The sequence below is a fragment of the Epinephelus lanceolatus genome, chromosome 15 (assembly GCF_041903045.1).
Source record: "Epinephelus lanceolatus isolate andai-2023 chromosome 15, ASM4190304v1, whole genome shotgun sequence".
Lineage (NCBI taxonomy): Eukaryota > Metazoa > Chordata > Actinopteri > Perciformes > Serranidae > Epinephelus > Epinephelus lanceolatus.
Window position 1 is genome coordinate 21747628 of NC_135748.1, and position 25002 is coordinate 21772629.

At 40.3% G+C, this 25002-nt stretch overlaps 3 protein-coding genes across 3 annotated transcripts in view; 2 read left to right on the forward strand and 1 right to left on the reverse strand.

Annotated features, from left to right (window-relative positions):
• Positions 1–489: 489 nt before the first annotated feature.
• On the reverse strand, positions 490–9861 carry tacc3 (transforming, acidic coiled-coil containing protein 3). Its single transcript, XM_033641951.2, has 17 exons — positions 9732–9861; positions 7869–8034; positions 7370–7497; positions 7242–7288; positions 6048–7155; positions 5897–5936; positions 5262–5400; positions 4967–5025; positions 3114–3244; positions 2865–2949; positions 2608–2736; positions 1878–1945; positions 1742–1785; positions 1212–1372; positions 996–1102; positions 793–913; positions 490–696 (listed from the first exon to the last, which is right to left on the reverse strand). The coding sequence occupies exons 2-17, from the start codon at positions 8031–8033 to the stop codon at positions 631–633; spliced, it is 2598 nt and encodes an 865-aa protein (XP_033497842.1). The 5' UTR covers position 8034; positions 9732–9861; the 3' UTR covers positions 490–630.
• Positions 9862–10085: 224 nt separating this feature from the next.
• kif15 (kinesin family member 15) lies at positions 10086–23261 on the forward strand. The gene is made up of 35 exons (XM_033641928.2): positions 10086–10236; positions 10459–10489; positions 11246–11432; positions 11530–11606; positions 11730–11767; positions 11857–11954; positions 12055–12234; positions 12531–12740; positions 12836–12961; positions 13167–13289; positions 13416–13563; positions 13675–13766; positions 13872–14081; positions 14287–14464; positions 14562–14700; positions 15105–15246; positions 15369–15536; positions 15627–15755; positions 15903–16008; positions 16100–16265; positions 16352–16502; positions 17638–17723; positions 17845–17923; positions 18024–18110; positions 18208–18312; positions 18472–18594; positions 18739–18885; positions 19393–19488; positions 19626–19790; positions 20120–20223; positions 20312–20378; positions 20460–20497; positions 20619–20751; positions 22436–22567; positions 22668–23261. Exons 1-35 carry the CDS (start codon positions 10218–10220, stop codon positions 22740–22742), a joined length of 4155 nt encoding a protein of 1384 aa, XP_033497819.2. The 5' UTR covers positions 10086–10217; the 3' UTR covers positions 22743–23261.
• Positions 23262–23925: 664 nt separating this feature from the next.
• tdrd9 (tudor domain containing 9) overlaps positions 23926–25002 on the forward strand; it is a 32117-nt gene continuing 31040 nt past the window's right edge. Inside the window, exon 1 of the mRNA XM_033643642.2 lies at positions 23926–24851. Coding sequence (XP_033499533.2) covers positions 24589–24851 — 263 coding nt within the window. The 5' untranslated portion in view covers positions 23926–24588. The remainder of the gene's footprint in view (positions 24852–25002) is intronic.

Consider the following 25002-nt stretch of genomic DNA (forward strand, 5'->3'; position numbering starts at 1 on the left):
CTACACCGAGTGACCAGCATCTTTTCCCATTTAAGTGACTCAACCCTCTCTATCCCCCCCTTCACCGGTCCGCACTACCACCTCATTCAACTCCAATCTAGGTAGGATTTCCTTTCACCATTTAGGAAGTGCATTGTCCTGCCTCTGGGAGTGATGTGACAGGACCCTGTGATTGCTCAGGAAAGAAGGGGAGCATTGTATCAGGTGGGCTCTTGTTTTGTTGTAAGCATTACAGGACGGGGATGAGCTTTGGCTCCAGACAGATGAGGGGCAACTACATTGAATAGCTTTGTGTGTTTAAAGTAGAAAGTCTACATAGAACAAAACTTTTTTTCTTAGCTTTCAAATAGCCATTTACTTCCATATCCATAAGTAAGGACTGTAATCCAAAACCCAGATGACAGGATACAAACCATTAAAGGCAAATGCTGCCCCCTAGTGGTTTGTAATCATGCCAAAATATTAAAAAGACAACACTGAGAGTCACTAAAACTTGTAAATCATCTTTATTAACTTTTTTACAGTACCAGAAGAACATTAACAAAGACGAACAACAAACTGCACAAGAAAATGATCAGGACACCAACAAAGAAGAAAGAGAAGAAAAATATACAGTATTTACAAAAGAGCTCAACCCTTCTGCACGTTGGTGATCAGTTCATCACAAAGCTTGGTGAGCTCTTCAACCTCCTTTTCCTGTGTAAAAAAAACAAAGGGAAATTAAGAAAACACATATATCTTGCTTCCAAGACCACTGTATACACACATCATCTACTTTACATCTTCACTGACCTTCTGATCCAGGCTCTTCTCCAGTGACTGTACCTTCAGCTGCTCCCGCTTCAGCTGGGCTTGAAGCGCAGATACCTCAGATTTGTTCTTGGACCGCACATCTGCAATCTCTGCATTTGCACTGCAGATGAACAACACATGCCAGTCAGACACTGTACCTCTTGCAATTTACACAATTAACACAGAGGAGTAAGGTTTCTTACTGGGCAATTTTCTCCTCAGCGTGGGCTTTCAGGGTCTGGTAACGCTGCTCCTCCTTTTTGATCCTCACCAGATAGTCCTGAGCACAAGCTTTCAGAGTCTCTTCATTCTGGGGGAAATAGCACAGAAAACAATTTATCAATCAAGCTGCCACGGCTTTTGCTTTTGTTGTCATGTATTCATGGTTTATAACAGGACAAGTGATCATGATTTCTAACCTTTTTGTAGCCCTCAACCACATCCTTGTACTTCTCCAGTCTCTTGAAAAGGTCAGAGAAAGATCTCTCCATGGTGTTGAGGTCACTGGACACTTGCTCCTTCTCTAGCAGAGCCTCAGTGAGCTTTGTCTGGGCCACCTCCCTCTCCTTCTCTTGATCAGCTAAATACAAGAAAATTAAAAAGCTTTTGTAAGTACACCATCGAAAATCCTTGAACATGTTTACAATGCAGGATTTTCCTGGAAAACTGTAGACTCGTACAGAATTAATCCCTCAGAATCATCACTAAGGACCCACTAGAAGTGTTTGGCAGTTTATTTATCTTCAGAGACGGCCCTCTGCCCATATTTTCTTCTTATTTAGCTATGTTCGAGACCTTCTGAACATGGCATAGTGCACTGCTAGGGTTGGGAAAAAGTGTCAGACAGTAAGCAGTATGCATCCAAGAGAAAGCTACCAAAATCGCAAGATAATAGCGCAATATAGGGAAATGAAATTCCAAGCGAGAGTCACAATTTGTATGAACTTACCCATCATTTTTGCAATCATGAGCTCAAATTCTGCAATAATTTTCCTGTGGGGGCAAAAGAAGGGTTGTCAAATGTCTTGAAACATTGATAAAACTGCATTAGATGACAAAAGGAAAACAAACCAAGAACAGCTTACCTCATTTCTTGACCATCGTCAAGTAACTTTTTATACTTTGCACTCCATTGCTCCTCTGTTTCCTTTCCCTGTTTGAGAAAATACCCAATTTAAGCTTTTAGTTTATTGTAAGGACATTTTCCAACCTAGAAAGGGTTTTAAATCGGGGCGACTTTTTATTTTCATTTAATGTAAAACTGTGAATTTGCTTTAGAATGTCATATGTGTACTACTCAACGACCATTTATAAAAACTAAATATATTTAGGAGCTTGATTCATCACAAATTAGCTTTAAAAATGGACTTTGAGGAGTTAAAAACTATCAGTGACATTTCTAATGCTCACAATTGCTACTGACCTGAATACTGTGTCTAAAGTGGTCCTCGTGTTTCAAAATGATTTCCCCACTTGTAAATGGAGCATTGATCTCAGTAAATGAGGCAAGAAAGTTCTAAATAACCAATCCAGCTGACACTGACAACCCTATAAACTGAACAATCTTTGACATTTGCCTGTTAAACACATTTCTTTGATATTAGATGCTTGTGTTTAATCCAGAATGCACCGTCACTGCTGTGGTTGAACCCAGATTACTGCTCCAGGGATTGTTTGGAAAACCACAAAACCCACGCTATCAACAAGGTCTGGTGTGGCTGTTTTGTATTCACATGGACTCAAACAAAGTGACTTCAAATGGAAAACTTCAACTGCTGTTATTTGTCAAGTCAGAAAACATTGAGCAAGACGTACTTCTGCCTGGACCCTGGCGATGGCTGCGTCCATGTCTTTCTGACTGTACTTCAGCACTTCAATGATGGCATCTTCTGTGTTTACTGGCTGGGGGAAAGGAGGGACAAGGTCCGCGAGGATTGGAGAAGCCTAGATGACAGTTCCAATGTAAATAAATCAAGTTAGGAGGCTCACTGAATGTCATTTCCAAAACTTCCACTTAGTCTTAATAAAAGTTTGCAGGCACAGTTAACGGAGGCATTTCCAGAGTGACTTACTGATGCTGTGGCATCATCAAGCAGTTTGAAGTCATCCTTTTGTGGTCCATTTGCAGCCTTTGCTGCCATCTGTGGAGTTTCAAGCCTGAGTTGGGGAGAAAAGAAACTCACATGTGAAGTGGTCGGGGTGGTTACATTTCAGACAAACCTCATTATGTTGAACAGGATGTCCGAAAAGCGAAACAAATTCGGCTCTAACGTCCAGTGACAGCAGCAATCAGCGCGAGTGGAAACAGAGGTACGTCATACCGTGACACAAAGGCAGTGGGGCGAGGGGCAGGGGCCTGAGCAGCCGGGCCTGCAGGCTTCTTGGGGCTCTCTCTCAGGAGGGGGTCAAATTTGAGGTACAAGGATTGTTTCCTCAATGCAGACTCCTTGAACTGTTGTCAAAAAATTCAACATTTACATACATTTAGGTCATGCACTGACTATCGGAGGAATGTCACTGTTTAACATACAGTACAGGCCAAAAGTTTGGACACACCTTCTCATTCAATGCGTTTTCTTTATTTTCATGACTATTTACATTGTAGATTCTCACTGAAGGCATCAAAACTATGAATGAACACATGTGGAGTTATGTACTTAACAAAAAAAGGTGAAATAACTGAAAACATGTTTTATATTCTAGTTTCTTCAAAATAGCCACCCTTTGCTCTGATTACTGCTTTGCACGCTCTTGGCATTCTCTCCATGAGCTTCAAGAGGTAGTCACCTGAAATGGTTTCCACTTCACAGGTGTGCCTTATCAGGGTTAATTAGTGGAATTTCTTGCTTTATCAATGGGGTTGGGACCATCAGTTGTGTTGTGCAGAAGTCAGGTTAATACACAGCCGACAGCCCTATTGGACAACTGTTAAAATTCATATTATGGCAAGAACCAATCAGCTAACTAAAGAAAAACGAGTGGCCATCATTACTTTAAGAAATGAAGGTCAGTCAGTCCGGAAAATTGCAAATACTTTAAATGTGTCCCCAAGTGGAGTCGCAAAAACCATCAAGCACTACAACGAAACTGGCACACATGAGGACCGACCCAGGAAAGGAAGACCAAGAGTCACCTCTGCTTCTGAGGATAAGTTCATCCGAGTCACCAGCCTCAGAAATCGCAAGTTAACAGCAGCTCAGATCAGAGACCAGATGAATGCCACACAGAGTTCTAGCAGCAGACCCATCTCTAGAACAACTGTTAAGAGGAGACTGCGCCAATCAGGCCTTCATGGTCAAATAGCTGCTAGGAAACCACTGCTAAGGAGAGGCAACAAGCAGAAGAGATTTGTTTGGGCCAAGAAACACAAGGAATGGACATTAGACCAGTGGAAATCTGTGCTTTGGTCTGATGAGTCCAAATTTGAGATCTTTGGTTCCAACCGCCGTGTCTTTGTGAGACGCAGAAAAGGTGAACGGATGGATTCCACATGCCTGGTTCCCACTGTGAAGCATGGAGGAGGAGGTGTGATAGTGTGGGAGTGTTTTGCTGGTGACACTGTTGGGGATTTATTCAAAATTGAAGGCACACTGAACCAGCATGGCTACCACAGCATCCTGCAGCGACATGCCATCCCATCCGGTTTGCGTTTAGTTGGACGATCATTTATTTTTCAACAGGACAATGACCCCAAACACACCTCCAGGCTGTGTAAGGGCTATTTGACCAAGAAGGAGAGTGATGGAGTGCTGCGGCAGATGACCTGGCCTCCACAGTCACCGGACCTGAACCCAATCGAGATGGTTTGGGGTGAGCTGGACCGCAGAGTGAAGGCAAAGGGGCCAACAAGTGCTAAACACCTCTGGGAACTCCTTCAAGACTGTTGGAAAACCATTTCAGGTGACTACCTCTTGAAGCTCATGGAGAGAATGCCAAGAGTGTGCAAAGCAGTAATCAGAGCAAAGGGTGGCTATTTTGAAGAAACTAGAATATAAAACATGTTTTCAGTTATTTCACCTTTTTTTGTTAAGTACATAACTCCACATGTGTTCATTCATAGTTTTGATGCCTTCAGTGAGAATCTACAATGTAAATAGTCATGAAAATAAAGAAAACGCATTGAATGAGAAGGTGTGTCCAAACTTTTGGCCTGTACTGTACATGACATACTTACACTGCTGGAGCCAAACTGCTCAAGGTAATCGATTTGTCCATCAAAGTCATTGGCCATGACTAGAATAAAGGAAACAGAATAACGTCAGAATGAGCTTTCCAGTTCATGTTGCCTCACAGAAAATACACTTCTGCTGTATAAAATGAAGCGTTTATTTAATAGGAAAGTGATTCAACTTTTTTGCGATCACATTTAACGTTTTTTGTTTTGGGGGGATTTTTTTTTAAACTCCAGGTTAAGGGGACAGAAACATTCACAGATCCTTGTGGAAACTCAACAAAACACATTTACTTACAGATAGTTCCAGGAACAAACTCATCATTGAATTCTGGCATGGCTGTCTGTGACTTCTGCTCAGGGAGACTCTCCACGGGTTGTACAGATTCAGGCTGTAATCCCTTATCACTGTCAGTGGCAGCTTTGTCTTCAGCATTCTGTCATTCCACAATAGCAAAAAACATTTTGTGTGAAAAAGATGCAACTGAGGGAAAGTTAAAAATCCAGTGTGTGGGATTTTGGGGGATATATTGGTAGAAACGGAACATAATATAATAAGCGTGTTATCTTTAGTGTTTAATCACAAGGTGAGCACACATTAGCAGGTGCTGGGCTAGCATCCCGTCCCCAACAAGCCAAACAGCATCCACTGTTAGACTGCATCTAACATGAAACTACTTTCTTCAGTGTTATCACAGGTTTTAATCACCTGGTCGGTTTGTTTTGGAGAGGTAGAGAGCTCTGCGGATAATTCAGCACCCGGTAAAAACCTTCTGAACAATAAACACTGAAGGAATTCTAACCAGGAAAAGTTTCGCATGGTTTGCAATCTGCAGTCCTCACTGCTACATGCCACTAAATCCCCCTCAATCTCACATACTGCTCCTTGAAATGAAAAAATGGATTAGGATTGTACCACACTGCAGTACTTACTGCAGGTTTGGGTTCTGCAGCTGGGACACTCTCTTCAGCACTACAGAGGGCAGAAGAATACAAATGTAATGTGAAATGAAATGCTGCTGGCAAGTGAAGTGTTGAATGCAAATAAATGCTTGATACACTCAGATAAAAAAGGTAAACATACCACGCTGATGACACAACTTCCTTTTCCACAGGCTTGTCCGGCTGCTCTGGAATCGAAGTTTCCGTGAGCACTGGGCCGGATTTCTTGCTACTCATTGGAGAGTTGTTCATGTTTGCTTTTGTGCCAAAAGGATTGAAGTCTGGGTCGTCAAACTTGTCAAAATCAATTGAGTAAGACCCTTTGGGAACCGGAACATCTGTGATATCACTGGCATCAGGCTGCACTGGAGTTGCTTTTGGTGGTTTGACGTCACATGGCAGCTTTCCCTCTTTAGGTTTTGAACCAGGTGGCCTCTTGCCAAATTTCTTGGGTGGCGGTTTCCGTTTGACCTCACTGCCATCATCGAAGTTGAACTCAAGTTTGACTGGTCCCTCCTTGGTTGGGGCATCAGCTGGCTGGGACTTGGATTCAGCAGCTGAAGTTTCAGCAGCACTGGCTGAGATTGGAGCCACTGCAGCTACGGGTTTCATCTCAGGCTGAACAGGCACCTCAGGTATGTCAACAACATTTGTGGGTTTATTTTCCTTTGCCTGTGTCTCCTCGATAGGTGGTGTAATGTCTGGCACCCTTTTCCCAACGACAGGGGAATTCTGAATTTTAGAGCCACCTGTTTGGAAAGGATTGATTGCATCGAGGTTGTCAAAATCCAAGTTGTAAGCACCTTTTGCTGGCAGTGGAGCATCTTCCACAAAACTGCCTGACACTTTGTCTTGATCGCCATTTGGAGACATATCAGCAGGTTGTTTTTCATTGGGAGTGGCAGTCCATGAATCTTGTTCCTCGACCTCTGGGACCTTCACCACTGTGACCACACTACTCTCTGTGGAGCTGATGTTGGTGGACATGTCAACCAGTGAGTTTTCCACAGACGGGGTGAATGGAAGTGTCTCGTCTAGTGCAGATTCTATTTTGGTGGGCTCCTCCAAGATATTCTCTGGCTTTGTGGGTTCAGACTCTGTAGGAGGGTTTTCAACAGCAGGCCTTGCAGGAGAGAGGACCATCTTATTAGAGCCCTGAAATGGATTGATTGCTTCAAGGTTGTCAAAATCCAACTGATAGCCTCCTTTGCTTTGAATTGGCATGTCATCATCTGGATAGGATGACACATCTGTGGAAAATTCAAGAAGATAATTGTCATGTTTTTTTGCATTCAGGGAAATTTAAGGAAAATAACTGTAATGTTGGATGAATTACCTTGTTTGGGCTCATTAGGCTTCTCAGTGATGTCTTGTGGTAAAGTACTACAAAAACAAAACAGATTTTACTTGAATGGACCAATTATCTAATGGGAGGCATGTTACAGTATGAGAAGTGTTACTTACTTAGTTTTATCCAAATTTAAGGACTCCATTGCTTTTGTACACTCGTCCACACTGGTCATCTTGGCAGTTTTGGTGGGAGATACAATTCTTTTAGTCACAGGGTCTCTTCTTGGAGTCTGAAAACAAACCTAGACACAAGTAATTCGATAAGTATTGGTATAAGTATCTGCTTAAAATTGTCGAGCGCTATGCTGCAAATTCATCGGGGAGGGTCAAACTTAATTTGCCTGGGAACCAGATGAATCTGTGTTTGTGATTTGGTCTGGCAACATCAAGGTCAAACTTCCTATGGTTAAAGAATCAAATATTTAAAACTAAAAAACTAATAAACAGGCAGATGTCAAGATCTAATAGCTATGGAAAAAGCTTAGGTTGGTGACACTTAAAAGTGTCTATAATTTTCAGCCTGCTGTCATTAAGGTGTGTGAAAAGAGTTGAGATGAGAAGGAGGGCACAACATCTAAAAAAAAAAAAAAAAAAAAAGCAAGCTGTTCTGTACCTTCACCCCCTTTGGCACAGTCTTGCTGGGCAGGTTCTCTGTCTGACGCAGGATGGAGGGTCTCCCAGTTGGCTGATCCAGGGCAAAAATGTCGTTAATTATGCTGTTCTGCTTTCCTCCAGGGCAGACGCCACGATTCTCATCGTTCACATCAACCGAACTCATCCTGTCAAAGTGGAGGGACAAACTGTTAAGTTATGGGGCTGGAACGGTCTGACGACACGAGGGAGGCGTCAACCTGAAAGCTGCACCCAGTTGATAAGACTTTTGGTTGCAGGGTTTACTGATGTGTGTTAAAAAGATCTGCACAGAGACAGATGACAATGTTAACAGCAGAATCAAGGCAAATGTGACTCCACTAATTTACTTAAGCTGGTCAAACTATGTGTGGGACATGCCTATAATTTCTACTAATATAATACACTCCTTCCTAAAAGGTGGAAAAGGAATATGATGTTTAAGTTAGACAGTGTGCTAAGCCAATATCAGTGTATTGTTAATATATCAGTATATCATTATCAGTGTACATGCTGGCCAATGGGTAACCAGAGGAATACAGCAAAGCCAAAATGTATGAGGTTGACACAGTGCTGTCATTACATAGTTTGCCCACCAGAGAGCGTTAAAAGGTTAATTTTTCAACTGTAAATAGTCGAGTTAAGTATATAAAATTCAAAATTACTACATGCCAATACACCTTTACCTATTTAAAAACATCTAAATATATCCGATATATAACTGCTGCATCTGCTTTGAAAAATCTAGTGTTGTTCAGGCTATAAAGCCCAGAAAACTGGATCTTTGGCTAAAGTTAAAGTGGTTTCATATACAAGACAAAATGCAAAGGTTAATGACTGATCTGTCAACCCTGACATGTTAAATCTAGGTAAGCACAGGTGTAACTAGTTACATTAATAATGGCAAGTGAGCAAGCGTACACAATGCAAGGGCCCTGAAAGAGGACAAACTTAATGTTATGCTGCCATTGGTAATATTATTAATGGCCTATGCTTTTCATGCTATCACATGCCAAAATATCTGTTGTGAACAAGCATTATTGGTGACATGCTCTCAAGGCAGTGAAACACTTCCAGTGAATTTGGATGGCTATATTAATAATGACTGTTTTTATTTGCTTCTTTTTGATCTATGGAGGATTTTAATGATTGATAAATATGTAGTGAATCTGATTAGCAAGTACACAATTGTGACCTATAACAAACTGTGAAACATTGCCCCTAAATATTATATAACATTTTGATTACATGGTGATGTGGTCTGCTGCTGAGGGCCAGGAACAGGTTAAATCCCAAGCTATTCATTCACACTTGCATGCAAGCTTTGTGCGCACTCATCGTCAGTGAGTCACATGTTTTGATGATGTGTTGCTTTGGGGCTAAAGTCGCCAACGGTTTTATTCATCCGTTATTCTTAGCTATACACAACGTTAACGTTCAATACTGCATGTCTTTAGAGGGCAAAGTATTTCAACGTGGACAGCTAACTAGTCAAAGTTTCCAGCAAGCCTGGAAATAAATAACTGCTCAGTTGGATAAGCTAACGGTAACGTTAACCTACATGAACGACGTTAACTAGACATTGGTCATAAAAAAAACACCAATTTCGACACCTGTTAGTCCAACGTTAACGCTACTTTTAGGATAACTAGCGTTCACAGCAAATTGACAGCAAAGCTGTGTTAGCAAAGCTAGCTGTTAAAGTTACTTGAGAACTAACATTAGACCTAACTTACCCACAGTTAACGTAAAAAGAAAGAAAACACAAACTTGGGTCACAATTATGAACAGATAGCACAAAGCATAAACTATGTTACTACATTGTGATCCTACATTAGCCACCTACCTTAAAAAACACGATACAACAGGCCGGAGTTACAAAGTCTTTCGTCCAAATAATCGACAGCAGGCTGACCTGAAATGACTAGTGCAATTTTGAAAACCCCTCGCCTCCACCGGGTGACAACCGTTTGGAATTTAAAAGTCTTGAAACGTACCAATGAAATCGCCGGAAACATTCAAAGAAAACGCGCTTCCTGGTTCAGCAGCCAATCACGCTAAAGAACGGATATGATCCAACCGACGGCTGCGCCCAATGGGCGGGACTCCCAGGCCGTGATCTTACACCCTCTGATACAGTAGGTGGCGGTATGCACCTTTTATCCTGGTTTGTAGCCCGTCATGAAACACGGAAGAAACAGAAGAAGAAGTAGAGGCGGACCTGCCCGCCAATTTCGAAGGATAAACACAAACAGCGTCGACCTCTTTCCTCTCGGTCTACCATGAAGAAAGTTCATTTTACCACATAACGGCTAACATTTCTTAATCGACAATGAATTCCAGTGGAAAAGGTATCGTACCAAACATTTGCTCAGCTAGCAAACAAATATGTTGTTAATATGTCAAACTTGTTGACGCAGACATCCACGGGTTTTTGGTAATCTTAGCTAGCTAGCGGTAGTTAATGTAGTCGGAGTCAGCTAGCATGGTTTAGCAAATGTTAACCTTAACGCTATTTTGTCTTACTTACCATAACTAAACAAGCCTTAACAGTCTTTTAATTTTGTTGACAGGATGTGGCGACTCAAGCCAACTTGCTGCCAGGTAATGTACCTGCTTGTTTCATCCAAAGACAAACTGACAACACTGACATTAGGCTAATATTACGTTGCTACGTAACGTAGCTCATACATAACATAGATAAACGTATAATTATTTGCCCATAACCGCTTAGTATGTGGTCCTTGATCAAAGCTAATACTATGCATGTAACGTTACAGTAAGACAGTGATACTCAATTTACTATTGCAGGCCAAATCTGGCCCCTAAACCATCGTCTAATCCCCAAAATAAAATAAATGGATTCACACTGGGGATTTTTTGTACTTTTAATGTAAATATGGCGCCAGAGTGCATTAAAAGGGTATGAAAATAGAGCTTGTTTACCAAAAAACCCCAGCAGAGGTCCAGACTAAGCCCCCAATGTCCTCAGATCCTTAAAACGTCCCTTTGTACACCATACCTGTTTTGGGTTGCTGTGATTGGACCCTGACCTCCTGTCATTTTGCAAAGGTGGCCCCTGGGCAAAGCAAGTTGAGTAACCCTGCAGTAAGATATATGTGTGTGGTAACTTAACTGTTTTTGTCTAAGGTGATAGTGATTTTGAGGTTTACTGATTTCACTGAGGAGCACAGCTACAGGGGTGTAAATGTTTTCATACCACATACCCTCTGAATTTAATGGGCACCTGTAGTAGCAAACACCATTGCTTTTCATGGTGACGTGTAGTTCTCAACAACATCAGCTCAATTCTATGCTTTACAAATATTAATAGTTATATTTGTATTTCTGGCCCTACAGCAATGACAGTGATTCCATCAAAGTTTTTGTGCGAGTACGACCTCTGACTCAGTGCACTGGGCTGACCACAGATGGAGATCAGAAGCTGTGTCTCACAGTCACCTCACCCAACACCATCCGTCTGTTATCAAAACCAGAGCCACGAACCTTCACTTATGACCATGTTGCTGACATGGACACATCACAGGTTGGAAGCATACACTTATCGTTTTATCAGGATAACACTGTGATAAAGTTGGTCCTCCTCAGCGTTTGCGTGGTCTTTATCTGTCATTCTTCAACAGGACTCTGTGTTCTCCAGTGTGGCCAAGAACATTGTTGAGTCTTGCATGAATGGATACAATGGTACTATATTTGCCTAGTAAGTGGTCTTTAATGTGAACCGTATTAAATAAAAACTATTTTATGGCATAATAACTCTGCATTGTTCTTAATGTGACGCACCTATTCAGTTTCTTACTGCATTTCTGTCTTGCTTCTGCAGTGGACAAACTGGCTCAGGGAAAACATTCACCATGCTTGGTGAGCATATGTCATTTATATTGTGTGCAACAAAGTCTTTAAGATCCAGCAATAGAAAAATTGTAGTGACACTTCTTTTTGCGGTCTAGGGCCATCTGAGCTGGATAACTTCACAGATGAACTCAGAGGGGTTATTCCTCGAAGTTTTGAGTACCTGTTTTTTCTCATCAACAGAGAAGTGGAAAGGGTGAATTGTTAGATTTCATCACCATGACAGTATTTTGAACCAATATTTAGTGTTTGTTATCTAATGAAGTTGCTCCTTTGTTTGTTCTTTTTCCTAAAAGTCTGGCCAGTCCAAGAGTTTCCTTTGCAAATGTTCATTTATTGAGATATACAATGAACAAATTTATGACCTTCTGGACACAGCGTCAGCCAGCCTTTTCCTCAGGGAGAACATCAAGAAAGGTTTATTTGTCGAGGGAGCTGTGGAGAAGTTTGTCAACTCAGCTGCTGAAGCCTACCAGGTAAAAATCCCTTGCTTGTTGTGGCTTATAGATGGTTATTGTAAGGTATAATACACAGTTACACTCAAGTCTTACTAGAGAGGATGAAACCCCTGTATTACTATATACCTTAAATCAAATTCCATTATCACAATGTAGAAAATAATTTGTCCGATATAAAATGTGTTCTTTATCAAGCAGTATCAAATTATTGCACAGAGGTGAGACCACATAAAATGGACAATTAAATGCAGGTGCCATCTTAATTAAGAAATGTACTGTGGAAGAATGCAGAATTTGTGTTTGAAACCACTTAGGTGCTGTCCATGGGCTGGCGTAATCGAAGAGTGGCCTCCACCTCCATGAACCGAGAGTCTTCTAGATCTCACGCAGTGTTCACCATGACCTTGGAGTCCAAAGAGTCCATCAATGAAGTGGTGAACATCCGAACGTCTCAGTTGAACCTGGTAGACCTTGCAGGGTCTGAGAGGCAGAAAGACACACACACAGAAGGCTCCAGACTCAAGGTGACGCTTCTTACATGAATTTAGTCTTATAATGAGGCACTACATTAATGATTTTTGTTGCTAACAGCTGTTATCTGCACTATTTCTCGTTTCAGGAGGCCAGCAGTATCAATCGCTCCCTCATGTGTCTCGGTCAGGTGATCATGGCACTGGTTGATGTGTCCAATGGGAAGAACCGCCACATCTGCTACAGAGATTCTAAACTCACCTTCTTGCTAAGGGTGAGTCATCCTAAATACGTCTTGGGTGTTGCTTTGGTGGAGAATGTCTTATGTTTCTGTGTATCAGTGTGGATCTCCCTGGAGTTTAAATTCCTTTTTATATTCTTTTTTTGTAGTATATAACACTTTATATACTACACTTGATGTAATTGTACTTTATTATTTGAATAGGTATGCACTGTTACAATTATTGTTGTTATTTCAGGACTCTCTTGGAGGAAATGCAAAGACTTACATCATAGCCAATGTACATCCCGGTTCAAAGTGTTTTGGAGAAACACTGTCCACCCTGCAGTTTGCTCAGAGGGCAAAGTTGATCAAGAATAAGGTATCTATTCAATTAAATTCTGGCAATATCTGTCATTAAACACACTAGACTTCACATAACCAAGTTCTGGTGGTTTCAAACTGCACTTTATAACCTCACTCATGTGAAATTATTCTGCTTTACCAGGCCATCATCAATGAAGACACACAGGGAAATGTGAGGCAGTTACAAGCTGAGGTGAAGAAGCTGAAGGAGCAGCTTGCACAGGCGCTAACTTCTCGGGCAGTGGACTATGGGAGAGATGTAGCGCCAGGAGGACCTGAACTCCCCAGAGGTAAAAATACACAGACCAAATGTGTTTATGTGTATTTCATGCAAAGTTGCATGTTTCCAAACAAATATTTGCTGGTATTACGCAAAAGTGTAAATGAGCTTCTCTTATCAGGTCCATCCGCAGAAATTCAACTTGACGTTTCATACAAAGCAAAGTTCATGGCTGCTGTTCGTCTGTGGAGGAGGCGAGAAGAGGAGAAGAGGGTATGGTTTTTTTGTTTTTTTGTTTTTTTTCAATTGTCATTTATTTTTGGAAATTATTATGCTGTTTGTGCAGGGACACTTATAGCATTATTTGACTACACTCAGATGCTGCTGGAGAAAGTGTCTCAGCTCGAGGAGGCCTGGACCCAGAAAGACAAGTTCATCCACTCCAGCCGAATGATTGTCAGGTTTCGAGAGGACCACATCTATCGCCTTGAGAAAAAATTGAAGGCAGGACAAGGCTTACCGTCAGACAAGGAGTCTCAGGCTTTGATTGACCAGCTAAAAGAAGAGATAAAGATCTTGAGAGATCAGGTACAAAATTTAATTCTATTTGAACACTGCCTAACCCACTGCTGATGACTGTATGTGTTTAAATGTGGGGCTACACAGTTAGTGTGTGTAATTAATATATGCAAAACCATTTTTTATGTTAACATAATTTTATATATTTTATAATTTTCAGATTGTTCCCTCTCAAATCACTGTTTTCCCCACATACACAATTCTGCCCTTATAGGTTGAACATCACCCAAAGATGACTCGATATGCAGCGGAAAACTTCAGCCTCAGAGAGGAGAACCGCCAACTTCGCTCTCTTGAATCAGTGGTGAAAGCTCAAGAAGCTGCAGTCCAAATTTCTGCTGAGCTGGAAGAGGCCTTCCAAAGTGCCGTGGAGACAGACAGACGCACAGAGAGTAAGATAACCATCTGTTTCATCATATAAAAAATTTCAAGTAAATGTATTATAGCCTATATCTGTATAAATGTCAATAAACGTATGTTGCTCCACAGCTTCAGCAGCCTCTTTAATCCCTGCGGCCGACACTGCCTCGGTAGCTACTATTGAGAAGCTGAAGGCTCAGCTGCTTCAGAAACAGTCCGACCTCACAGGTGCCCTTCAGGCCTTTGAGGAGTACAAAGAAGTCACAAAGTAAGGAGGGTATTTAATACAGAAAACCACTCTTAAACTGCATTTACATGTGCATTATCCAGGAAAGCTTGGCTGATGTTTGGAAATGAGCACAAAGCAAAAAAAAAAAAGTGCCACTATCCTTTACCATCATGAAATCCAGCCATCATAAATAGTAGATCACTTTTGTGAGCACACAGTGTACATGGCTCTTTTTATGGATAAATGCCTTTGTCTATAACCACTGTTTGTACAGTGAAATTTAATGATTTCAAGTTTATATGGTTTTCCATATTTAAAAAACGACCTTATCTCATATATTTTATGGTGTGACTTTTCATTAAATGCCTCTATGGGCTTATAAAGTACGTTTTTCAGAGCTTAATTTTTTTTTTTTTTTTTTTTTATGGTGACTTGTGTTCTAGGAAACAGATGTCTCAGCTGCAGTCTGAGAAAAGATACCTTGAAAAGTCCAACAGGCATTTGGAAAACATTTTGGAAGCCACAAACGCTCACAAAAACCGGGAGGTCTCCGAGCTGAACAGAATTCACGTTGAGACTATAAAGGTGAGTGGATCACTGTGAGGTAAACCTCTTTTTATTTTATATATTTTCATTGTGTTACAGATTCTCTAACAAGCACTGTGAAAAATCCTTGTTTTTTATCCTTTAAATGTCTGTTACACCAGATTCTCACCACACCCACCAAAGCGTACAACTTGCGGACCCGTCTCGTGCCTCTCTCAAGCCCTGAACACCTGAATGGGAGAGACGATAATGCAGAAGACATCTGGACTGAGCCGCCTCCTTCAGACATGACTGAGATGGCCTTGACTGAGGAGCTGCGTCAAGTGCAGGTACAACAAAGAGGATTAGCCCTTAAATGTGTGTACAAAAAACACACAAAATCCCCTCTTTTTCTCATACTTTCTCTAATCTCTCATCAGGATCAAGTTAGCCGTGTCCAGACACAGTTTAATGAGGAGGAGCTGAAGAACACCAGACTTGTGCAGCAAATTGCAAAACTTGAGGAGCAGATCGCTGTGATGTCACAAGAGTCTGACCACAAAGATGAGGTAGAATTTCCTCATGTTCCTCATTTACAGTTTTGTCTTATTGAATGCTATGTAAATATGTTTTTATGAGATGTGTGGGGATTTGGGAAAACATGATGCCTTTGCTTGACTGTCCTGTTTTCTTATTGTTCTTTCTATGTGATGCAGCTGCTTTCTACGGAGAAAGCTAACAGGAACAGAGATCAGGTCAACCTGCAAGAAACTGTCAATGAGCTGCAACAGAGCCTTCAGTCTGAACAACAAGCTGCAGAAGGTAAGGATCTTGGATGAACTTGGATGTTTCTAGTAGATGGAAGTAGGGACAAGAGTGCCAAGGTGACAACTCTTTCTTTTTCTCCTTTCAGTGCTGAAGACTGAGATCCGTGATCTACGTCTGCTGCTGCAGTCGTCCGATAAGGAGCTGGCCGCTGTAAGGAACGAGCTGAGAGATGGCCAGAGCGAGCAGCAGAAAGAGATGAGCCAGCTCTCCAACAGTCTGATCAGCACACAGCTTCAACTTGACAAAGTCCAGTAAGTATAAGTCTCATACCTCTGCAGTGAGACACGTCTTGATACAATGAGTTTATGTGCCCACAACTACCGTGTCTTCAATCCAGGCTGGAGTGGGAGCAGCTTCTGGAGCAGCATCGAACACTGCAGGACTCATTTGACCAGCTCCAAGCTGAGGCCAAGTTTGATGCCGATCAGGCAAGACAGCAGCTGCAGGACAGGCAGCAAGAGATCGATGAGCTGAAGGCGCAGCTCACGGTTAGTGAACACATGAACTAAACTATGGACAATTTTTATCCTGAATTGTAGGCTGTGATGTCATCTTGTTGATTACTTGCTCCTGAACAAATAGTTATTTATTAGTGGTAATCAAATAACAACAAAGAATGAAGCAACTGTCGAGAAAAACAATCCCATCTTATTCACCTTGTTTTGAAACTTGTGGCATCTGTGCTCCACATACTCGGAGTGTCACCCATATTCTTAAACATCATCCAACTAAACTCCTGTTTCTAGTATAATGGCAACGCTTGCTTGCGCTTCAGCTCTTAAACTTTCTTTCTGACACCCTTTTCTCGCATGTGCCTGATCAGTATGGCGTAGGTGCAACTCTGGACAGAGATAAAAAAGGAAGCGAGATGGCTCATTCCTGAGCTACTTTGGTTTTTAGCTTCGCCAAAAATCAGTGTTCTTAAATGCTTTTTTAGCACTTGCCTGATCAAACAAGTGACTTGCTAGGTTAATTTGCCTCGATGTGGCATTTAACTTGCTCTGAGCAACAAGGCAATCCTTATTGTTAAGCCCTGGGCAGTGCTTGTAATTCTTTTTTTCTTGTTTTAGTTATCTCAAGATAGCAAAGATCATTTTCTTGTATTAACGAACTAATATATATAAATTTTTTTAGAAAACAAAAGGAGAAACCAACTTATTTTCTTAGGAACACGTGATAATTATGAAGAAGTCAAAAATGTGCGTCTGGTTCATTTTATCACATCTGATTGTAGCCTTCAAGGTCACTGTCGCAACTGTTGGAGAATTCGTAACTTCATTTTCTCTTTGACCTTGATTGAAGTACAGTCTGATGTGTTGATCAATAATGGGTACTGCTTGATCGAGAATTTCCAGCTTAGATCAGTTGCTACAGGTGTCAAGATGCAATCAGTGCACGCTGGCATGGCACTCCTGATCTCTGATGAACATTATTAAAGGCAACAACCTTTTGTTTCCTTGTGAGAATGGGTTGATTGCCTCGTTTTCTCAATATAACAAAATAATTAACTTGGCATCTCAATAACTGCATTAAAAAATATGCAATTACAGATGTTCTCGGCTTCCATATATATTTATATTCTGTATATATTTATATGTCTTTGCTTTCTTTTGTCTGTTGAAGGAGTTGAATAGCTCTCTGCAGACTGAGCAGGAGCACACAAGCAACCTGATCTCCCAGTTAAGGGAAAACAAAGAGAGTACATCAAAGTGAGTTTGTCCATATCTTTTCTTCTTCTTTCTTTTTTTTTTTTTTAAGAACTGCTTACAACTGTTTTCATCATCTCAAATAACTTACATTAACATTAATGACCTTTGTGTGTGCCTTCAGGGAACTTATTGAAACAGTGGAGCAGAATACACAACTTAGAAAACAAGTTTCAGACCTGACGGTACAGACTCAACAACAGGTCAGTCCTTTGAACTACATCAGTGTTTGAAAATTATAAATATTATAACAGTGGTTGCAGCTCAGTAGCTAAAGCTAGTTGTCTGCTTTCTGTTTTAAAGGTATCCAAAATTGTGGATCTTGAGCAGAATGTGAACTCTGCCAACGAAACAATTAAAGGCTTGGAGCAGAAGATTGAACAGGACAAAGTAAGCATGAGGGAATAATTCTGTCGTTTTGTATTCCTTCAAATATAATTGCAGTTTCTTTGCTACACTCCTGAATACTACCCGTGCATTTTCACAGGATGTTGTATTAGATCTGATGAACCAAACCAGAGAGAGCCGTAGTGAGCTGAGCCAGAAAGACCAGACCATTACTCACCTGTCTGAAGACATCAAAGACATCACGGTACTTTTCTCCTCCACCTATTTCACTCTTTATTTGTCTTAGATAACTTAATTGTTTTCTGTAGTTACCAATTCCTGTACTCTACTATCTCATATTGTATATACCTATGTTTGAATCAGTCAGGGAATGTTTATAATAATAATGTCATTGCTTTTTCAGGCCAAGTACAATGCTACCTCTCTTGAGAGGGATGATATCCGGGAGCAAAACTCCAAGATGCAGGCAGAAATCTGTGACCTGAAAGAAGCTTTAGACCGAGGGGTAGCATCCAACAAAATAGAGGTAAGTTTGATCATGTTAAACATTTGTAATCTTTTGTGTATTTTTTTTTTAAACCAAGGATAAATGCTCTGACCAGCTTTGTATATGGAAAAAAATAGGCCAAATAAGGAAGCTACTATATACATAACATGTTTGTGTCCTCAGGTGGAGGTGTTGCAGGAGGAGGTCATTTATGCCACCGAGGAGGTTGAGAGACTCACGAAGGTCTTAGATGAGCAGAACAGCCTTCTCCAAGCATCTCAAGAGCAAACAGCCCAGAAGGACATCATGATACAGAATCTACAGCAGAAGGTGAAGTCTTTTTCATGATCTCAACACAGAGCAGACGTACAGCTAATGGTGGAGGAAGTATTCAAATCCTTTACTTAAGTAAAGGTATTATCAGCAACAATTACTTGAAGTATTAAAAGTAAAGATTGTCAGTAAAATGTTCCCTATCAGAGTTTCACTGTTCTATATGATTTTTTTATTTTTATTTTTATTTTTTTTTGGGACTAATGTTATTTCTGCAATTATGGACATGTTGCATTTTACTGCTGTAGATGTTTAAGTTTATGCTAGAGAAAGACAGCCCTGTTTTCAGCTTCGTAACGATGCATTTTCCAGCTGATCCAGGCGGGTTTTTAATGAGTTTATTTAAGAAGAAGGAGAATTTTCTCAACACACAAAGGAACACTTTATCCTTCAGTTTATCAAAAAAAAAAAATCAAAATCAGCACTTCAGGAAATACATGGTTTTCACTGGATAAATTAATAGAGTTTTTAAAAATGACTCCCAAAACTCTCCTTTTGTACCAGGTGCAACAACAGCAAGAAGCTGTTGAAAGAACTATCAGAAATGGAAGTTTTAAACCCCTTGCCGAGCTGACAGTCACACCTAAATCACTGCCTCGGGTAAGACTTGCCTGTGCTTTGTATGCTCTTTAAATCTGCATTTATATAAATAAAATGTGTGATGTATTGCAGTCAGAAATGCAACATGTGGATCTTTTCTTTTTTCTTTCTTTCTTTTAATGTATCTGTCTCTTTAGACTCCCTGCACTCCGGGGAGTTTCAACAGGGACCTGACCCAGGTGATAGAGAGCCAGGAGAGGGAGTTGGAGAATCGACGCTCTTCCATGATGACCATGGAGATTCTTTTAACGGAGCTCAACGCTGAGAGGGCGGCCAAGAATGAGGAGATCCAAAGGCTTAAGGTATATGTTTGAGCAAAAGTTTAATTAATCTATAGCTATTCATGAATGGACTGAAATATTGATTGAGCATGGTTACTGCAGATTCTACTTGTCTTAATGGGATAGTTCAGGTTTTTTTTAAGTGTAGTTGTATGTGGTACTTATCCATAGTCAGTGTATTGCCTACAGTAGATGGCAGTTGACATGCCCCCAGTTTGGAGAAGCAGACAGGAATACTAACATGGAAGCTAAACAAGCTATGGATAAGTACCTCATACAACCCCTCTTCACTATCCCTTTAAGGTCTGTGAAGTCCATCAGTACTTATTGTGTGATTCCACTGTCCTCAGACGCAGCTGACTGAGAAAGAGATGGTCCGAATTGAGATCCAGGCTTTACTTGACCAGTTTTACACCAAGCATAGCCAGCAGGATCCAAATGGAAACAATAATAGGTTGGCATTATTCATCCAGTCATACAGCCAGAAACTGCTCTTAAGTACTTCACATAATCATTAATAATGTTATCTTGTCATTTTTCAGTGAGAAGTTGAAGGAAAGCATCACACAAACTGTACTTAAAGACCTCCAGGAGGAGAGGGCAGAGAAGGTTTGTATTTGTTTATGGGCTGGTTTTATTTTTTTTTTCTCTTTACTGAATGATCAGTTTATCATTTCTTCATCTCAACAGAACAAAGTAATGGAGAAGCTGTGTGATACTAAGAAACAGTAAGTGGTCTAGTAAAGTAAATCAATCGATGTTTTGTCATTGCATGTTTTTCTTATCCATTATTAATGCTTGACGTTTGACAAGCTTTTTTTTTTTTTTTTTTCTTTTGATGTGGATCAGACTGCAGGCGCAGGAGTCTATGTTGGCCCAGTCTCAAACCTGCGTTCAGGAGCTGACCACTGAGCTGAGGAACCGCTGTCTGCAGCTGAGAGACCTGAGTGAGAGGATGCAGGATGAGGAGAAACTTCTCCAGGTCAGAGTCGGAGTCAGTGACTGTATCTCTCACTAAAGAAGGCGTTTTGGGATGATGTAGCTTTCAAGAATGATAACATGGACTCCTGGCAATGTAGTCAGTAGCTGAAATTTGACATAGGCACATTCCTCAGAGAAAAACAAGCAGCCACCACAACTGCTATGTTCATGTGCAAATTTCCACTATGCTGCAAATGCCAGCAGCTTGACAGGGGGCTGACCGTTAAAAATGATCAGCTCTGGGCATCAGTCCTAGCCTGATAACAACAACAAGGTGTCACAATATAATAAGCATGACACTATAGTCGGCTATACCGCAGCATTTTTTTATTGGAGGGTGACATTCAAATTCAAAATGATTGGGCTTGAGGTGACCTGCACAAGAGCCGTCAAAAAACTGCCAAACTCAACACAGGTAAAAGATTAGGGTCGCGACTTATTGATGTACTGATTAAATGTGTAGTGCACAAAATGCAGGGTTCCCACAGTTGAAATTCTTTAAGTTATGTTTTAGTTTTGTTTTTCAGGCCTGGAAGTGGTTTGGAATTAGAATATTTTGGAAAATTAATATGATTATAATGAATATAATTTGAATATACGTTGTTTTGACCATTGTTTAAACTATGTTCATAAGAATCCCAAAATATGTCCAATGTTATACAAAATACATTCCTAGTTAGTCTTCCTAATTTAAAATCTAATCCTCCCTGCCGCGCTGTCACATCAGGAGAGAAACAGGAAAATGCAGAAAGCTGTTGTGTAGCAAGTTTGCCAAGGCTTTCACAGTGAGATTTGAGGCTCATAAAAAAAGTAAATACTCACTGTCTTACCAATCTGCCAATCACTAAATGATTGTACTATTGATAGATTATTACTTGAGTGAGATGCTGCAGCAGTACGGTCATATAGTGCAGCAGCATCACACTGTCTCCAACTAAATCTCAGCCTGTAGATCAAACAGCTGGCTATTAACAGGTTGGTTATTCACAGACAGCACATAGCCTGATGCTACCTGGTGATTCAATCAAATATACATGTTCAGTTAAATCACTAGGTATCGTGATGCAGACATCTGTAAATGAAATATCTACCCACTATGCTGGGTCACTGATCCACTTGGATGGAGTAAGCCTGAAGGGACATGACAGTGATCAACCTTATTTTATTAAGCTATTGCAAATGCTCAGGTTCAGGTGAGACACAAAACATTACTTGTCCATGTCCATTTGTTTGACAAGAAATAATGCGTACAAACTTGACAAAATTATGATCCAAACGAACGTCAAATTCCATCGACATCCATGGGATCTTTGATTTTCTATTGCCCCCAAAATGGGTGTGGCCTTTACATTTTGCAAAGTGCCTGTAAGTGCTGGTCTGGTCAGTTGGAAAATGCAGCTAGTTGGTTACGGGAATGTCTAACATCCAAGTATAGTTAGCTAGAGAAAGCAGTTTGCTTATCTGCCAATGCCTGGGAAATGTGTGTTCATCAATGTACGGCTGCATCGCCAAGTAGGTCTACCCATGTTAAACTACGGTACTTGGTGTAAAATAATATATAAAGCTTTGAAAATTCATTAGCAAAAATGTGTGGGAATCCTGAGAATATCAGAAACAAGTGAAAAACGCCTGTTATAATTTCCTCAAACGTTACCAAACTTGTTGCCATATTTTCTTTTTCACAGGAAAACGAGGTTCTCCGTAAGCAGAATGTTAAGCTGTCGGAGGAGAATGGAAAACTGGTGGGGCATAAGAACCACAAACAGAGGATTGAGTATCTGGTGAAGCTAAAAAAGGACAACACCAAACTTCAAGAGGTAACAAACATTTCTCCTGCCATCAAAGGTTGTTTCTCTTTGGTCATGTGAATACTGTAAACACACCAGTTCAACTTCGTGCTTTTCTTTTGTTTTAAAGGAAAATGAAAAGCTCAGAACGGAGATCATCTTGATGCGAGACAGCGTTGGATGTCCGCCAATGGAGATGACGTAAACCCCTGGTTTTTAAGTATTTTAATGGAGGTGCATCTTTCCCAGTCATAAGGTGTGAAGGGCATTAAGGGAATGTGCAGTGATGATGTTGTTCATTACAGGTGTTCATTTTTTTTTTACCTCTTACAAAGTTTTGCCTTGAGGCATACTGTACATACATACTGTATCTTATGTTGATCTGCCATTACAGCAGCATGGACAGACCCGCTGTGACAAAACCTCCTTTAGTCCAGCTCCATCTTGTCTCGGCAGTGTTGGGTTGCTTTGGATGGGCATCAATACAACTAATCACATTGTTCTCAGGCTACATTGAAATTACAACAATGCTGAATATCATAATGTGAAAACGGAACATTTTAGGTGCTTTTATCTCAGGCTGTAATTGTTTACTGACCATCTGAGTTTTATCCATGTATTTTCCCATCATACTGAGGTGTGTAGCCACTGAGTTTTAGCATAATGAACCTTTTTTATTTGTTTTTAAATACATAATTAAAAAAAACAAACTCCAAAGCTTAAACGTCTTGCTTCGTATTTTGTGGCTTTGTTTTCTGAATAGCTCAAGTAATGGGACTGTAAAAAATAAACTCCATGTCATCACAAAAACGTGAGATATGTGACAAAAGCTTTTGATGAATTTTCAGTCATCCAGGTCTTTGAATATCTAATTGTGCCAATCAAAATAAAAGTTTGACTCACTAATATTAGATGTTACATACACACATACTTCTGCTTTACTTGAGTATTGCAGTTACACCCTGAGACCCAGAATAGATAAGGTTTTGATATTTTACATTTTTTTATATTGTTAATTTGAGATAATTTAAATAATTGGGATATAAGAAACGTATCAAGGATTTTAATTCTCAAAAATGCCATTTATTTATGTTTAATAACATGTCCTCTTGTGGATTGTAGGCCAGTCTTTGACAAAAGAAAGTGCAGTATATTAACACAAGAACACAGGAAGAACAAATGAGATATTAAAAATTGTATCACTTAATCTCCCTTTCTGACATAAAACGTGTCTGCTGCAATTACCCTCTTTTTTAATTAGGTACATTCTGATGGTCCCACGCCCATTTGTGCCACATCAGTGGAAAGCCCAGTATGTGTTTCACATGGTACACCAGGACTCAGACTGCATTTATGGTGTTTGAAATAAGATAAGATAAAATAAGATACACCTTTATTGATGCCACAATTGAGGATTTCCAGTGTTACAGCAGTCAAGGGGCAAGGGTCACATTAAAGATTTCAATATTTAAAAACTTAAAAAAACTAGGCATGCAAAAAATACAAGAAACAGCAATAAATAATAATAATAATAATATGACTAGTGAATAAAAAGTGAGCAATGGATTAAAGTACTATACAGTACAAGTAAATTACTTGTCATATTTACATGTAGAGAGAAATTGCTATATTGCTGTGGAAAAAGTAATGGTTAGATTTATACAGCTAATCTAACCCAAAGAAAACTTCCTACATGAAACTGTCTTATGTACTAGACCAAATGTGTAATACTTACCTTGATGTTTACCTACTATGCTTATATAAATATGGAAAAAAAGAGGGTTTGTCTTAAAATTGGTCCAACATGTAATTGGAAATTGTCGTTGAATTTATTTCTCTGACACTCCCTGAAATTTGACACTGATGGGTGTTGTTTTGCATTGTGAGTACATTTACTTTTGAAACGTTTGCCATTACTTATATGTCATAACTTGTTTTTTGTTTTTACAGGTAAATTTTTATTGTATGGTGCCGCTGCTTTTATTATTATAATCAAATATTTTACAAATATTTTACCACCATGAAAGCAGAATAAATATTCAGTGTGACTAATGTTGGTCCAGCCGCCAGGGGGCGATGTAGAGCTTCTTCCTCACTTGGCCTCACGCGCCCCAACCTCGTGCTCACCATTGTTGCTGGAGGGAGAGAGTCGACAGAATAATGTGGTAATTACCATCACCTGCAACATGGAGACATCGTGTACGGCAGAGCAAATTTCGGATTGGTTTACCTCTGGGAGGGCCTTTGCTAACGTTAAACTCGCGGAGGAGGTGGTTGAAAAGAAGAACGATGAAGCATCGTCGAAAGAAACGAGGTGAGAGACGTTAATGGTAGCGTTAGCATTAGCTAGCTAACCTCGTATTAGCTAGCGTCCTTGAACCCCACCTGACCAGTTAATGGTGGTTAAGGGATACTGAAAAATATTCCAGGCTACACGGTTGCCACAAAACCAGACCGGTCAAACT

What these genes read in the sequence shown, in the direction of transcription:
- tacc3 (XM_033641951.2), bottom strand. Translation starts at nt 8,033, where the DNA reads ATGAGTTCGGTTGATGTGAACGATGAGAATCGTGGCGTCTGCCCTGGA. An exon ending in GCCTAATGAGCCCAAACAAG is followed by an intron (nt 7,156 to 7,241) that starts GTAATTCATCCA and finishes AATTTTCCACAG; the next exon opens with ATGTGTCATCCTATCCAGAT. An exon ending in TTGATGATGCCACAGCATCA is followed by an intron (nt 2,737 to 2,864) that starts GTAAGTCACTCT and finishes ACTGTCATCTAG; the next exon opens with GCTTCTCCAATCCTCGCGGA.
- kif15 (XM_033641928.2), top strand. An exon ending in CTGACATGGACACATCACAG is followed by an intron (nt 11,433 to 11,529) that starts GTTGGAAGCATA and finishes ATTCTTCAACAG; the next exon opens with GACTCTGTGTTCTCCAGTGT. An exon ending in CAGAAGGCTCCAGACTCAAG is followed by an intron (nt 12,741 to 12,835) that starts GTGACGCTTCTT and finishes TTCTCGTTTCAG; the next exon opens with GAGGCCAGCAGTATCAATCG.